Genomic DNA, 14,273 nt, shown 5'->3' with positions numbered 1-14,273 from the left:
ACATTCTCTGCTAGCATCAAACTGTAGGTGTTTGCCATCAGGTGATAAATGACCTGAAACCTTCTTCTCTGCTCTCAAACTGTAGTTTTCAGTGGCAGCCATGACACCTCCATGCTGTCAGCACAGAGCTGTGTCTGCTGCTGATTTAGAGAAGTGAAGAAGAACTGATTAGTGGTGAAGCAAGATGACTTTTAAAAGCTAATAAATCATAATTACGATCGGGAAGATTTAGCTGTAATGTTGATTTAATTAATTTTGTGTATAAACATTGTAAATGTGTGTTATATTTAAATATAATAATCTGAGCAACTGTTTGACGTTACTATAAAGTTATGTGACTTCAGTTGGACAGGTGTCTATCAGTGAAACAATCACCTGAACTCGTGTCACCTATAAACCCCAGTCAGTTCCGCCTTGGTGAAGTATGGCAGCAGCTGGGTGACGTATACGGATGTGTATCTTGGACTGATGAGTGTATACACCAATTAAATCACTAACGTTTAAACAGAGAGGTTGTTACTTTACATTTCATGTGTCCGTTATTAGCTACATGCAAACATATCAGATCAGCTAACTACTATCAGCAGCTAGCTAGGAGTAAATCTCCATGACAACCAGTGTAGAAGCTAACTGTTAGCCAACAATGAATGAGAGCGTGTTTTCAGTCATTATCAGTTATTACACACACACCTGCAGTGCGTTTAGCATATTATCTATATGTATAAACACATACTGACCTGTTGCTTAGCGCTACATGCTAGCACAGATAACAGTTAACCCTTAGCTGGTTAGCTGGTAAGCTGTAGTTAACTCACCCGTTTTCCAAAAGGGTTTTCCTCGCTGGGTTTGGGGGACAGAGAGGACCAAAGAACCACCAAAGCCAGAAACGTCCCGACGACCAACAGAGTCCGCAGAATGAAGCCCACTTTCAGCCTCATACTGAAGCTGCTAACACAACAAGCTAAACTAGGTTAGCTGCTAGCTGCTCCTGTTGGCAGGGGCTAACCAGGTGGAAGCTAACTGAGCTATCAGCTAGCCGTGTGCTGCTGAGAGTGTGAACAGAGTCTGAAAACGTTACCGACACAAAATAAAATGATGTTTGATGATGTCCGGGTGTAATGATGTCTGCCTGCGTCCTGACAGTCTGACCTGCTCACACTGACTCACACAATCACACTGATCCAGGTCCTGATCCTGGTCCAGCTGTGGCGCCTGGTTTATTAATTATTCAGAACTATTTTCAGTATATTTCCTCACGTCCGACTTTTAAACATTCAGATTAAGTCCCCTCAGTCCCTGGTTCCTGTCCGATCCCGGATGCGGATCCAGCAAGTTTTTCTGGGTGTGTGCTCACAAACAGGAGGTCGTTCTGGTTCCTCAGACTCCACCTGTTAGTAATTAGCAGAGCAGTGGCTCATTGTCATCACACAGGAATGCGTCGTTAAATCAGACGGAGTGACTGTATGAATATTATCTGATGTAATAGTGAAGCTACCACAGACAGATAGGAGGATCATTAGAATAATTAAAGGTTGTGCAGACTGTATGAGGACCACAGGTGTGTGCAGGTACATTTAGATCAGTGGTACTCAACTGGTCTAGCCTCAGGACCAATGACTGACCCACCACCACCTCCTCAATGACAAATTGCGACCCAAATTTCTGAACATTTTCAACCACTCAAATTTCTTTAATGAAAAGTGGTGCAGTTTGGACCTAAGACGGAACGAAACATTATACACACTATGTCAACAGTATAATAGTCAACCAAAAGGACCAGCAGGTGGCAATGCATGAGAGGATCCCTCTACAGAAACAAACTAAAAAAAAGTGCAGCAAAAATGCAACATCTGTAGGTCTCATCAAGTTTCAAGAACGTAAATGTAACTGTAGCAGGGATTACCCAATCAGTGGACACATGGAGAGTGAATAAACTACACTTCTACTGCACGCGAGTCAAAGGAAACCAATGTCCTTCAAAATAAAAGCGCAGCATAGACCTTATGCCAATTTTTTATTTTTTTTTCAAACACACATCCGCGACCCACTTTTGGGTCCTGACCCACCAGTTGAGAACGACTAATTTAGATCATCCTCACTTAAACATGTCACCATTCCTCTCAGAGAGAGCTTTATTTAATATTTTAGTTTATTTATGTATAATTATTTTTAACATCTAAGTGGCATAACGTGTCCCCAATGCAGGGCTTAAAGCGGGCCCTGCCAGTCACAATGCATCATAATGTTCTACCTGCTAGTCAGTTTGCGATGCCCCCCCTTTGCCTCTCCCCCGCCCTTGAGTACAAACTGCTGTTACAATAACAGCATCATTCTCACATAAAATATAGTTTGAATAAATTTGAAAGAATGTCATAAACATGCATCATAAATGTTAGTGACTGTTAACGACCTTTTTCTGCCTGTTTACAACTTCAGCACCTCGGACAATGCCTGAAAGTTGCTGTCCTCATGTTTCCTTTTGCATCCTGACAAGCGAACAAAGCATGATTAATGCATAGATTAGCCATCAGTGGACCTGTGCTCAGCTCACCATCAGCTTGCTCAATCTCACAATATCACTATCAGATGTAAGGTCCATCTGATACTGGGCCTTCCTCTGCCGTGGGCCCCTACGCAGTTGCATTACCTGCATCCATGGTAGTTACGCTGCTGATCTAACGCCACAGCACAACAAATGAGTGGAAGATACTTCATGAAAGGATGCAACAGTGTGGCCAGCATGTCGTCCATAATAATATTAATAAATCTGTCTGTCTGTCTGTCTGTCTGACTGTCTGTCTGACTTTCTGTCTGTCTGTCTGTCTGTCTTTCTATCTGTCCGTCTGTCTGTCTGTCTGTCTGTCTGTCTGACTTTCTGTCTGTCTTTCTGTCTGTCCGTCTGTCTGTCCGACTGTCTGTCTGTCTGTCTGTCTGTCCGTCTGTCCGTCCGTCCGTCCGTCCGTCCGTCCGTCCGTCTGACTGTCTGTCTGTCTGTCTGTCTGTCTGTCTGACTGTCTCTATAAATCACTTTTCACATGTTAACAATATATAAACAGATTTCTTACATCATTAACTTCCTGCCGCACGTTGGCTGCTGACAGAGTGCTGGTGGCTCACTGAGGTCATGTTATTGATAATTTATTGTTATTTACACACACAGACACAAACGTGAATAAACTCAGGTGTTCACCAAACAACACTTAGTGTGACATTAAAGATCAGCTGTCAGCATCGGATAGAAAACAAGAAGTGATGCTGAACATTCATCAGAGTCTGAGTATGGTGTAGCACACCTGGAGCATAATGTGATGTCATGATGATGCAGCACAGTGTAACCATGGTGATATGTTCACATGTGTTTAGTTTAAAATGTTAAGGATGTGTTCAGTGTCATGCTGCAGGTGTGTCCCTCCTTCTACGTGTGATCCAGGTAATCAGTGAGCAGGGGGGGGAGAGGGAGCACAGGGAGGAGCTTCAGTCTGGATCGACCAATCAGAGCCCTGATCTGGAGACGACACAGCTGGCAGAGAGACCTCGGAGACACTGGAGACAGAGACAGTGTGTGTGTGATACAGCTCAGATGGTGTCTTATGTTTCAGAACTCTGATAGAGTCTGATAAAGTTACCTTCAAAAATGAGCAGCAGCTTCTGTGTCTGAGCACCAGGGGGCGCCAGCTCCACAGCACGCTGGTTGTTACTATCTCTGTGGTTCACATCAGCTCCAAACTCCAGCAGCACTGACACCAGGTCAGCACTGTCTCCTCTGACTGCTGCGTGCAGAGGACTGTCTGCTCCTCTGCCCACGTTCACCCTGGCTCCTGGACCAGACCAGGACCGGGATCGGGACCAGACCAGGATCAGACCAGGACCGGGACCGGGACCAGGATCAGACCAGGACCGGGATCAGGATCGTACCAGGACCGGGATCAGGATCAGAGAACCAGAAGAGAGGAAAATAAATAATTGTGAAATAAGAATTTCACATTGACTCAAACAGCGAGCTCTCACTGTCTCTCTGCCTTCACATCTCCTGACTGCATTTTTTTAACTTCTCAGTGAGAGATGTTGAAAAAGAATTGGGCCTGTGAGCAGTGGAACAGGGAACAACTGGAGCATTTATGCCACCGCAGAGCAGAGTTCAGATTAGTTAAAGGCCACACTGAGGTCATGTAACCTGAGATGGAGGACAACTTTAACACTGGGCTCTGAAGGGATGCAGAGATCTTGAGTAAACATCAGAATCACAATCCTTGGGGTCAGATAAGTTTTAATCTTTAATCTCCCATCCATGAATTGCCAGCTTAACGTGTTGGAGAGGTTTGCATGTCCCTATGAACCTGGGAGCTGTGTTGTCGGGGGAACTAGCCCCTGGTAGGGTCTCCCAAGGCAAATTGGTCCCTTTCAAAAGCCCAGATCAGGGAGACCAGGGAGAAGCTATCACCTGGAGCCAGACCTGAGGGGATGCTCGACGGCCAGAGTCTGGTCTGGTAGTCTGGTAGTTTGTGCTTATGCACCTAACAGTAGTTCAGAGTGTGGCCTTCTTGGAGTCACTGGACAAAGTCCTGGAGGGGGTTCCTCCTAGGGACTATAAAGTTCTGCTGGGGGATTTCAATGCTCACGTGGGCAATGCCAAGTCAAAGTCAAGTCGAGTCTTTTATCAATGTTAGTCAAGCAAGTCTCAAGTCCTCAAATTTGCGACTAAAGTCTAACGCAAGTCTAGTAATGTGACTCCAGTCCCCACCTCTGGATACAGGTAACAGGTGTGAAGCTGGTAACACAGGTGTTATTCAGGTGACAGTGAGACTGACCTCTGTGCAGCAGGATCTTGGAGCACTCTGTGTGTCGGTGTGAACAGCTCATGTAGAGGGGAGAGCCCAGGTGAGATACTTCATAGTCTGGATCTGCTCCATGTGACAGCAGGACCTCCACACACTGACTGTTACCTGCACACACAGGTACATTGTAACTTACACTAACATGTTTATAGGTCTGTTTTCACCAGGACATAACGTCAATCACATTATATTGAATAGAATCCTGGTCACATCTTGACCTGTGTTAGCTTCTGTTGTACGGTGTTAGCCTCTGTTGTATGGTGTTAGCTTCTGTTGTAGGGTGTTAGCTTCTGTTGTAGGGTGTTAGCCTCTGTTGTAGGGTGTTAGCTTCTGTTGTAGGGTGTTAGCCTCTGTTGTAGGGTGTTAGCTTCTGTTGTAGGGTGTTAGCCTCTGTTGTAGGGTGTTAGCCTCTGTATTACGGTGTTAGCTTCTGTTGTATGGTGTTAGCTTCTGTTGTAGGGTGTTAGCCTCTGTATTACGGTGTTAGCTTCTGTTGTAGGGTGTTAGCCTCTGTTATATGGTGTTAGCTTCTGTTGTAGGGTGTTAGCCTCTGTATTACGGTGTTAGCTTCTGTTGTAGGGTGTTAGCTTCTGTTGTATGGTGTACCGAATTTTCCCACTGGGAATCAAAACAGGATTATTTTATCTTAGTCTCTGTTGTATGGTGTGTGTGTGTGTGTGTGTGTGTGTGTGTGTGTGTTACCTCTCTTGCAGGCTTCGTGCAGAGCAGAGGGGAAGTGTGTGTGTGTCATGTGTGTGTGTGCTCCATTTTGCAGCAGCAGCTCCAAACAGCCGACACTCCCCGAGGCACAGCAGTTGTACAGAGGAGTCACACCATCGATAGTGGCAGCATTCACCTGCACACACACAGATGTCAGGGAACACTCAATAGTAATAATGATGATGGTTGTTAGCATCATGTTAGCTTACATTAGCTCCAGCGTTGAGCAGCGCTCTGACGCAGGCGACATGTCCTGACAGGCAGGCTTCATGCAGGGGGGACACATGGTCAATGGTGACGATGTTGGCGTGATATCCCTGAACATGGAGAGTCACAGTCAGTCAGTATCAGAAGAACTGCGGGGTGTGAATCATTCTCTATGTTTGACTGGTTGGATGGATTCTGGGTAAATAACTGGGAGTGATGGCACACGCCCCACAGTCACAGCTTTCTGTCTTCAGTACATTCTTTCATCTGCTGCCCCAGTGTGAGAAGAAGCTTGTTGATTTCACAGAATCAGATCTGATAAAGTTACTGTACAACAACAGAAAATAAAAGACTAATTAATGAACCAAGAAACTCTCTTTGTGTCACATGTAAGGGTTTGTGTGGTGCGGCCTGACCGAAGTGGTTGAAAATGTAAGAGGCAGACTTTTCAGATTGATGTCAAGGTGATTTATTTACATTTATTTACAACTCATAATAAAGCAACTTATGTCGACATAAAAGTAACAAAACACAACGTGCACACGGCTAACCCTAACCCTGGAATGCGGCAGCTGGTGTCCCTGATTGGCTGTTGTTCTGGCGAAAGAAGACAGATCTGATGCTTGATGAGGTGTGTACAAGCTGGTTTCTGCCTGAAGAACTCTTTTGTCATGAGGGCTTGCAGCTGATGGCATTCATCTCCGGAGAGATGATTCAGATCAGGAAACTCTGATGTCTCAGTTGAAGAGGGAAAATACTGCTCCTGAAGCTCTTCCTCATCAGCGATTGTGCAAGCCCATAAGGTCGTAGATTGCTCTGATTGGTCTACCCACTCTTTCAGGAGGTTCACATGAAAGACTTGATGGTTTTTCCGGCGGTCTGGCAAAAACAGTTCACATGTGACTGGATCGGTTTTCCTTGTGATCTTGAATGGCCCCTGCCATTTGGCCAAGAGACAGCAGGAGAACTTTCTGGCCCTCTTGGAAAACTCTCCTTCTTGAAGGCTTGTCATAGCTCTGCTTCTGTCGTTGATGTGCTCTAGCCAGATTACCATTGGCAAGTGCTTGAAACTGGTCCAGCTTGTCTCTCATTTTCAGGACATATGAGAGCTCACTGCACCGCTGTTGTGGCATGGGACCCTCCCAGGCATCTTTCAATACATCCATCGACCCCTCGCTGTATGTCCGTAGAGAAGCTGGTCAAAGGCTAGATGATGCTTGTGGGACCTCTCTATAAGCAAAAAACAAGAATGGCAGTCACTGGGCCCAGTCTGACCCAGAGTCATTGACAAACTTTCTCAACATGGACTTGAGGGTCTTGTTAAAGCACTCAACAAGGCCATCAGTTTGTGGATGGTAGGGACTAGTCTTTACCCCTTTAATTCCCAACATGCTGTACACCTCTTTCAGCAGGCTTGAGGTGAAGCTGGTGCCTTGGTCGGTAATGATCTCCTTTGGAATTCCAACTCGGGAGAACAGCTGGATGAGGCAGTTGACAACCTGAAGAGCCTTGATCTTCTTCAAGGGAAAGGCTTCCGGGTATCTTGTGGCATAGTCACAGACAACCATGATGTACTTGTGGCATGCACTACTCCTCAGGCACACATTTAGAAAACAAATATGTCAGTGTTTGGTCCTCTCTCTGTAGCCTAGCAATGTCACTACAAATGGCAAAAAGTTCAGGCTCTCTAAAGGCTCCGATACATGCTCAGCTACATTTGTTCCGCTGACTTTGTCTTTTGCTTTTCCTTACTTTGTGCTGTCTGGAAAGCTCTACACTCTGCATTTCCTCACTCACAAAAGGCAACTCAACCACTGTTGAAGTATATTGTTCCTGCTTGTGTTTAGACCTAGTGACAGCTAGCAAACTTTCACTAGTGCAACTAGCTCTAGCATCCTTAGACTGCTTGGCTATGAAATCTGCAAGGATAGGGAGATAACAACCTAACACCACCTCATAGCGAAGATGTTCAAATACTCCTACTGAAAGCCAATGGTGACCCTCAACCTGGATAGCTACCTCAGCTATTGGGTATCCTACTGTGTCTCCATGAATACAGACAACATCAACTGTCCCTCAGCAGAAAATAACCTCCTGAGGGAGGCTGTCCTTTCTGACTAGCCTGCGGTTACTTCCTGAATCTAGCAGAGCTACACAGGGTCTGGCTTCAATTAACACACCTATTGTTAGGGGGTCTGAAACATCATCTCTCTCTAGCTCACTGGCTGGCATCTTGGAAGAGCTTCCAAGGCGGACGGACACAAGGCAAGCGGCCCAGTGCAATGGACTACTGACTATGAGTATTCAGTGCAACAGTGGCAAGTTGAAAATCCATTATTAAAGGATGAAATATATAGACCAGCAGAGAAAACAATGTGCTGATTCTCCATCTGGCAAGACAGACGAGGAGCAGGGTCAGAAAGCACCCTACAGCACCCAGAGCCTCCACTTGCTGCTACGCAGCCTAGCATTGCATCACAGACTGTTTGGATCAGATGATCTAAAGCCAGCCAAACAGCAGATCTTATGTAGATGTAGATCTTATGTTGGAATCAATGGCCAAAGGTTGCTGGAGCAATGGATAGAATGGGAAGGAAGTGAAGAGCAGTAGCTTCCGTGGAAGGAGCTGAGGCTGTGCCATGAAATATTGTGAGGGCATTTGCTAAGGGAAGCTGGCCCTGGAAGCCTTTAAGTCCCTAACTCACAAGGGATGGAGCATAATGTGGAACATTATCTGGAATACAGATCCACAAGGTTATTTGGGGTTATTTCGCAGTAGCAACAGGATAAGCAAGTTAGCCCAGACGTCCCTAGTAGAGTAGCAGCTCTCCCCCGAGCTCCCTCCATATGTCTGAGCTCCTTACCCTGCAGAGGAAACTCATTTCAGCTTGATGCTGAATAATCTTTACCCAGAAGGCTGAGAAGTGTGAGACACCAATATTTGGTACACCCTCCAGTCCCCCTTTTTCAAAATGGAAACCACCATCCCGGTCTGCCATTCCACAGGTACTGTCCCTGACATCAATGCGACACTGAAAAGACATGTCAGCCAAGACAGCCCAACAATATCCAGAGCCTTCAGCATCTCAGGGCAAAATCCAGTCCACACCAGAAGCCTTGCCACTGAGTTACTTGACTATCTCAGCGACCCCTGCCAAGGAAACAGATAAGGCTTCCCCTGGACCTGCAGAGTCTGTCTCCTCATCAGAGGATGCATTGGTTCAGGAGTTACTCACAGTCTTCTTTCCAATGCTCAACAGTATGCTTCCCCCTCCTGAGTTGTATGTATTATTATAACTAGTGTGTAAATGTGTGTATATACTGTATGTAAGTGTGTTACCTGGGCCAGAAGAGTGCGCAGGGCGAGCAGTCGACCCTGAGATGCTGCTTCATGGAGGGGAGAACGATCTGCCCAAGAACCTGAGAGAGACAGACCGTCAGACAGACAGACAGACAGTCAGACAGACATACAGAGACAGAGAGACAGACACAGGTAGAGAGAGAGAGAGAACATGTATATGACATCATTAAAAACATATATACAAACATGAAATGTGCTGTAAAGTTCTTTCCCCAAAGTAGAGGGGGGAAACAGGGCAGCAGTCTCAGCCCCACCCTCTTTAACGTTTATATTGATGAGTTGGCTAAATCACTGGAACAGTCTGATATCCCTGCTCTCACCCTGCCTGACACACAAATCAAATGCCTGCTGTTTGCAGATGATCTGATATTGCTGGCTCCATCTAAGGAGGCTTTACAACAGCAACTGGAAGAAGAGCTTTCTGTGCTTTAAAGACATCCTCAAACATCAGTGCACCATTAGAATCTGGCTGGAACCATTCAACCCTGTACTGGAACCAATTATACTGTGAGGTACTGAAGTGTTGGGTCCTCTTTGAACACAAATGTGACAAACACCCCGTCAAAACCCTCCGCACAGAGATAACCATGTTCAGACTCAGCCATCACAGCCTGGCCATCGAGACAGGTAGACCCAGACGCACCTGGCTGCCCAGAGAGGACAGACGGTGTCAGCTCTGTCCACACAGACAGTTAGAGACAGAGACACACTTCCTGCTGCACTGCAGCAAATATGAGCATATAAGAGCAGATTTATTTTCAACAATGAAACATAAAGTCAAAGACTCTCAGTCTCCACCGGATCAAAGCAAAATGCAACATGTGCTGGGAGAAATCCAAGTGAGCAGCAGACCTGACCCCTGCAGCAAGATGTGTCCACTCTGTAACAGCCTGAGGGACAGCCAGAACCAGCAGCACACCTGACACCTGTAGTCAGTGTGCTCAGCTCACACTCAGACACAGACAGAGATGGACACCATGTGATTTTGGTAACTTTGGTTCTGATTCATTTGTTTGTTCCCTCACAGCTCTCTGATATTAACATTATTCTTTATTGATCCCAGATACATATTATACATACATTATCCTGATGTAATATTCTTTGGTGAAGAACAACAGTTGTCTCAGTCTCTGCAGATGTTCAGCATGAGCCTGGTTCTGCGCGAGGTTTATGCCTGTTAAAGGACGGTTACGTGCTGCTCATGGTCTCCCTCCTAAATAACAAAGAGTTCGCTCGAGACCTGCTCTGTCTGCAAAGTGTCTGAGATCACTTTGGTTGTGATTTGGCGCCATACAAATAAAATCTGATTGATTGACTGATTGGTTGATTGATTGACTGATTGAGTGTTCAGCAGCAGGTCTGGACAGTCAGGATGAAACTGACACACTGTGCTTTGTCATGTGTTAATGTAGTGTGTTACTGATGATGCTGTACAGGAGGCACACAGCATGCACTCTGTGAGGAGACTGCCCCCCTGTGGACAGTAACATCATCTTATTTAATGATGTGTTTATACCACCGTCCTGCAGCAGCAGACTCTGGGATGAACCACGGACTGGATTAATGATCACACCTGCAGATCAACACCTACCTGCTGAGAGCCTGTGTGTAACATTTCAGCCTCTCACACACACACACACACACACTGATCTCCTGGTTCTTCTATAAACCATAGAGACACAGCATGCACACAGAGTGAGGTGGACGTACCCATGTCTCCGTCCCCCCACGGCCCGTCCAGCCACTGATAGATGTAGGACATCCTGAAGAGAGACCGCCCCGCACACTGACTACACTCTGCAGGAAAATAACAGAAAACAGCTACGAGCTAAGTGACCGGTGGCTCAGTGGTTCAGCACCACACGTTCTAACTGACCTGTTTAATGTACCTACGACCCAGTTAGCCAGCTCAGTCTCCCTCTGACTCTGACAAACACGCTGTAAATCCTCTGCAGAGACAGGCGGCCATATTTAGACATCTGACCCTGACCTCTGAATTGTATGTGCCGGCAGCCATTTTGGAAAGGTCAACACTTTTACCTGCCTGGCTTTGTTAAAATCCCCTTCTCTGAGAGCAGAACACACACACAACGAGCTGCAGTCAGAGAGTGAAGATGTGTTCACTGACACAGAGGGGCGGATTAATAACTGTCATGTTGAATGTGTGCACCTCCTCTCTACGCCTCCTCTCTGCGCCTCCTCTCTACGCCTCCTCTCTGTGCCTCCTCTCTGCGCCTCCTCTCTACGCCTCCTCTCTGCACCTCCTCTCTGCGCCTCCTCTCTACGCCTCCTCTCTGCACCTCCTCTCTGCGCCTGCTCTCTACGCCTCCTCTCTGCGCCTCCTCTCTACACCTCCTCTCTACGCCTCCTCTCTGCGCCTCCTCTCTACGCCTCCTCTCTGCGCCTCCTCTCTGCGCCTCCTCTCTCCTCTGTAGATGTATAATGTGAGCAGGATGAGGTCAGCTCTGTCCGATGACTCTGAACACCTGCTGCAGAGAGGGAATACACACTTTGAATACCTGGTCCTCAGCTGTTCTCAGAGACCCTCACAGACCCTCACAGACCTTCAGAGACCCTCACAGACCTTTAGAGACCCTCACAGACCTTTAGAGACCCTCACAGACCCTCACAGACCTTCAGAGACCCTCACAGACCCTCACAGACCTTCAGAGACCCTCACAGACCTTTAGAGACCCTCACAGACCTTTAGAGACCCTCACAGACCCTCACAGACCTTCAGAGACCCTCACAGACCTTTAGAGACCCTCACAGACCCTCACAGACCTTTAGAGACCCTCACAGACCCTCACAGACCTTTAGAGACCCTCACAGACCTTTAGAGACCCTCACAAACGTTCAGAGACCCTCACAGACCCTACCAGACCTTCAGAGACCCTCACAGACCCTCACAGACCTTCAGAGATCCTCACAGACCCTCACAGACCCTCACAGACCTTTAGAGACCCTCACAGACCTTCAGCGACCCTCACAGACCCTCACAGACCTTTAGAGACCCTCACATACCTTCAGAGACCCTCACAAACGTTCAGAGACCCTCACAGATCCTCACAGACCTTCAGAGACCCTCACAGACCTTTAGAGACCCTCACAGACCCTCACAGACCTTCAGAGACCCTCACAGACCCTCACAGACCTTCAGAGACCCTCACAGACCTTTAGAGACCCTCACAGACCTTTAGAGACCCTCACAGACCCTCACAGACCTTCAGAGACCCTCACAGACCTTTAGAGACCCTCACAGACCCTCACAGACCTTTAGAGACCCTCACAGACCCTCACAGACCTTTAGAGACCCTCACAGACCTTTAGAGACCCTCACAAACGTTCAGAGACCCTCACAGACCCTACCAGACCTTCAGAGACCCTCACAGACCCTCACAGACCTTCAGAGATCCTCACAGACCCTCACAGACCCTCACAGACCTTTAGAGACCCTCACAGACCTTCAGCGACCCTCACAGACCCTCACAGACCTTTAGAGACCCTCACATACCTTCAGAGACCCTCACAAACGTTCAGAGACCCTCACAGATCCTCACAGACCTTTAGAGACCCTCACAGACCTTCAGAGACCCTCACAGACCTTCAGAGATCCTCACAGACCCTCACAGACCTTTAGAGACCCTCACAGACCTTCAGCAACCCTCACAGACCTTTAGAGACCCTCGCAGACCTTCAGCGACCCTCACAGACCCTCACAGACCTTTAGAGACCCTCACAGACCCTCACAGACCTTTAGAGACCCTCACATACCTTCAGAGACCCTCACAAACGTTCAGAGACCCTCACAGACCTTTAGAGACCCTCACAGACCCTCACAGACCTTCAGAGACGACTCACATACCTTCAGAGACCCTCACAGACCTTCAGAGACCCTCACATACCTTTAGAGACCCTCACAGACCTTCAGAGATCCTCACAGACCTTCAGAGACCCTCACATACCTTCAGAGACCCTCACAGACCCTCACAGACCTTTAGAGACCCTCACAGACCTTTAGAGACCCTCGCATACCTTCAGAGACCCTCACAGACCCTCACAGACCTTCAGAGATCCTCACAGACCCTCACAGACCTTTAGAGACCCTCACAGACCTTTGGAGACCCTCGCAGACCTTCAGCGACCCTCACAGACCTTCACAGACCCTCACAGACCCTCACAGACCTTTAGAGACCCTCACAGACCTTCAGAGACCCTCACAGACCCTCACAGACCTTCAGAGACCCTCACAGACCTTTAGAGGCCCTCACAGACCCTCAGAGACCCTCACAGACCTTCAGAGACCCTCACAGACCCTCACAGACCTTCAGAGACCCTCACAGACCCTCAGAGACCCTCACAGACCTAGCAAAAGACTTAAGTAGAACAAGATATAAAATAATAAATAAATTATACGTATGACACAAAATGTGTACAACAGGTGTACAGACCTTCAGGGAGCCTCCTGACTGTTTCTATGTTCAGAAACCTGATTTAGTTTAAGTCACGTGACAGTCCGCAGAGCTCCAACAGCTGTATAAACGACCCCCCCCCCCCCCCGTGTGTCTCACCCCGCCCTCACTGGACCTACCTTGGCTGGTCAGGATCCCCCAGCAGGCCCTCTTCCTCTCCGGGACGAGCTCAGGAGGAGGTCCGGGCTCCGCGCCTCTTTTCCGGGAGACCTCCGGAGCTCCGGCCGGGACATCGGGCATGTTTCCGCTGCTGCAGCTCTCAGGATCTCTGACTGCTGATCTCCGCTGAGTCCACTCTGACTGACTGACTGCAGCAGGCTGACAGTAGGCTGAGAGCTGCTCTCTGATTGGCTGAACGCTTTGTTGTTGTTCTGCTCAGTGCACATGACCACCTCACATGCGCGCACACGTGTGCGCGAGAGAGTGTGAGAGAAAGAGAGCGAGAGAGAGAGCTATTTCTGTCCCTGAAGTGACACCCCCCCTCCCCCCATGTGTACATTATCTGACAGCTGTGTGTGCGTGCGCGTGTGCGTGTGTGATTTTTAACCCTTTGCGTTCCACACAGGATCTTCTCTTTTAAACCGCTTTGGATGAACGCATGAACAAATGACACCTTTATTTCGCATCTTCAGAGAAACATCATAAAGCATCACGTGGTGAACGTGAGCTGTGACGTCA

General features: G+C 47.7%; 2 protein-coding genes across 3 annotated transcripts in view; both read right to left on the bottom strand.

Annotated features, from left to right (window-relative positions):
• LOC138604839 (N-acetylgalactosaminyltransferase 7-like) overlaps nt 1-1,377 on the bottom strand; it is a 28,668-nt gene extending 27,291 nt beyond the window's left edge. For both annotated transcript variants that reach the window (XM_069676849.1, XM_069676848.1), the window contains exon 1: nt 816-1,377. In XM_069676849.1, the coding sequence (XP_069532950.1) occupies nt 816-938 (123 nt within the window). In that variant the 5' untranslated portion in view covers nt 939-1,377. The remainder of the gene's footprint in view (nt 1-815) is intronic.
• Nucleotides 1,378-1,728: 351 nt separating this feature from the next.
• On the bottom strand, nt 1,729-13,875 carry LOC138604857 (ankyrin repeat and SOCS box protein 5-like). Its single transcript, XM_069676881.1, has 7 exons — nt 13,715-13,875; nt 9,103-9,182; nt 5,765-5,872; nt 5,538-5,691; nt 4,809-4,943; nt 3,627-3,818; nt 1,729-3,543 (listed from the first exon to the last, which is right to left on the bottom strand). The coding sequence occupies exons 1-7, from the start codon at nt 13,833-13,835 to the stop codon at nt 3,416-3,418; spliced, it is 918 nt and encodes a 305-aa protein (XP_069532982.1). The 5' UTR covers nt 13,836-13,875; the 3' UTR covers nt 1,729-3,415.
• Nucleotides 13,876-14,273: the final 398 nt, after the last annotated feature.

This window comes from Semicossyphus pulcher, unplaced genomic scaffold (assembly GCF_022749685.1).
Source record: "Semicossyphus pulcher isolate SPU_LCO1_2020_fin unplaced genomic scaffold, fSemPul1.0.p SCAF_27, whole genome shotgun sequence".
In the NCBI taxonomy this organism is placed as follows: Eukaryota; Metazoa; Chordata; class Actinopteri; order Labriformes; family Labridae; genus Semicossyphus; species Semicossyphus pulcher.
The sequence above is the reverse complement of the archived record's forward strand: the minus strand, read 5'-3'. Positions and strand labels throughout refer to the sequence as shown.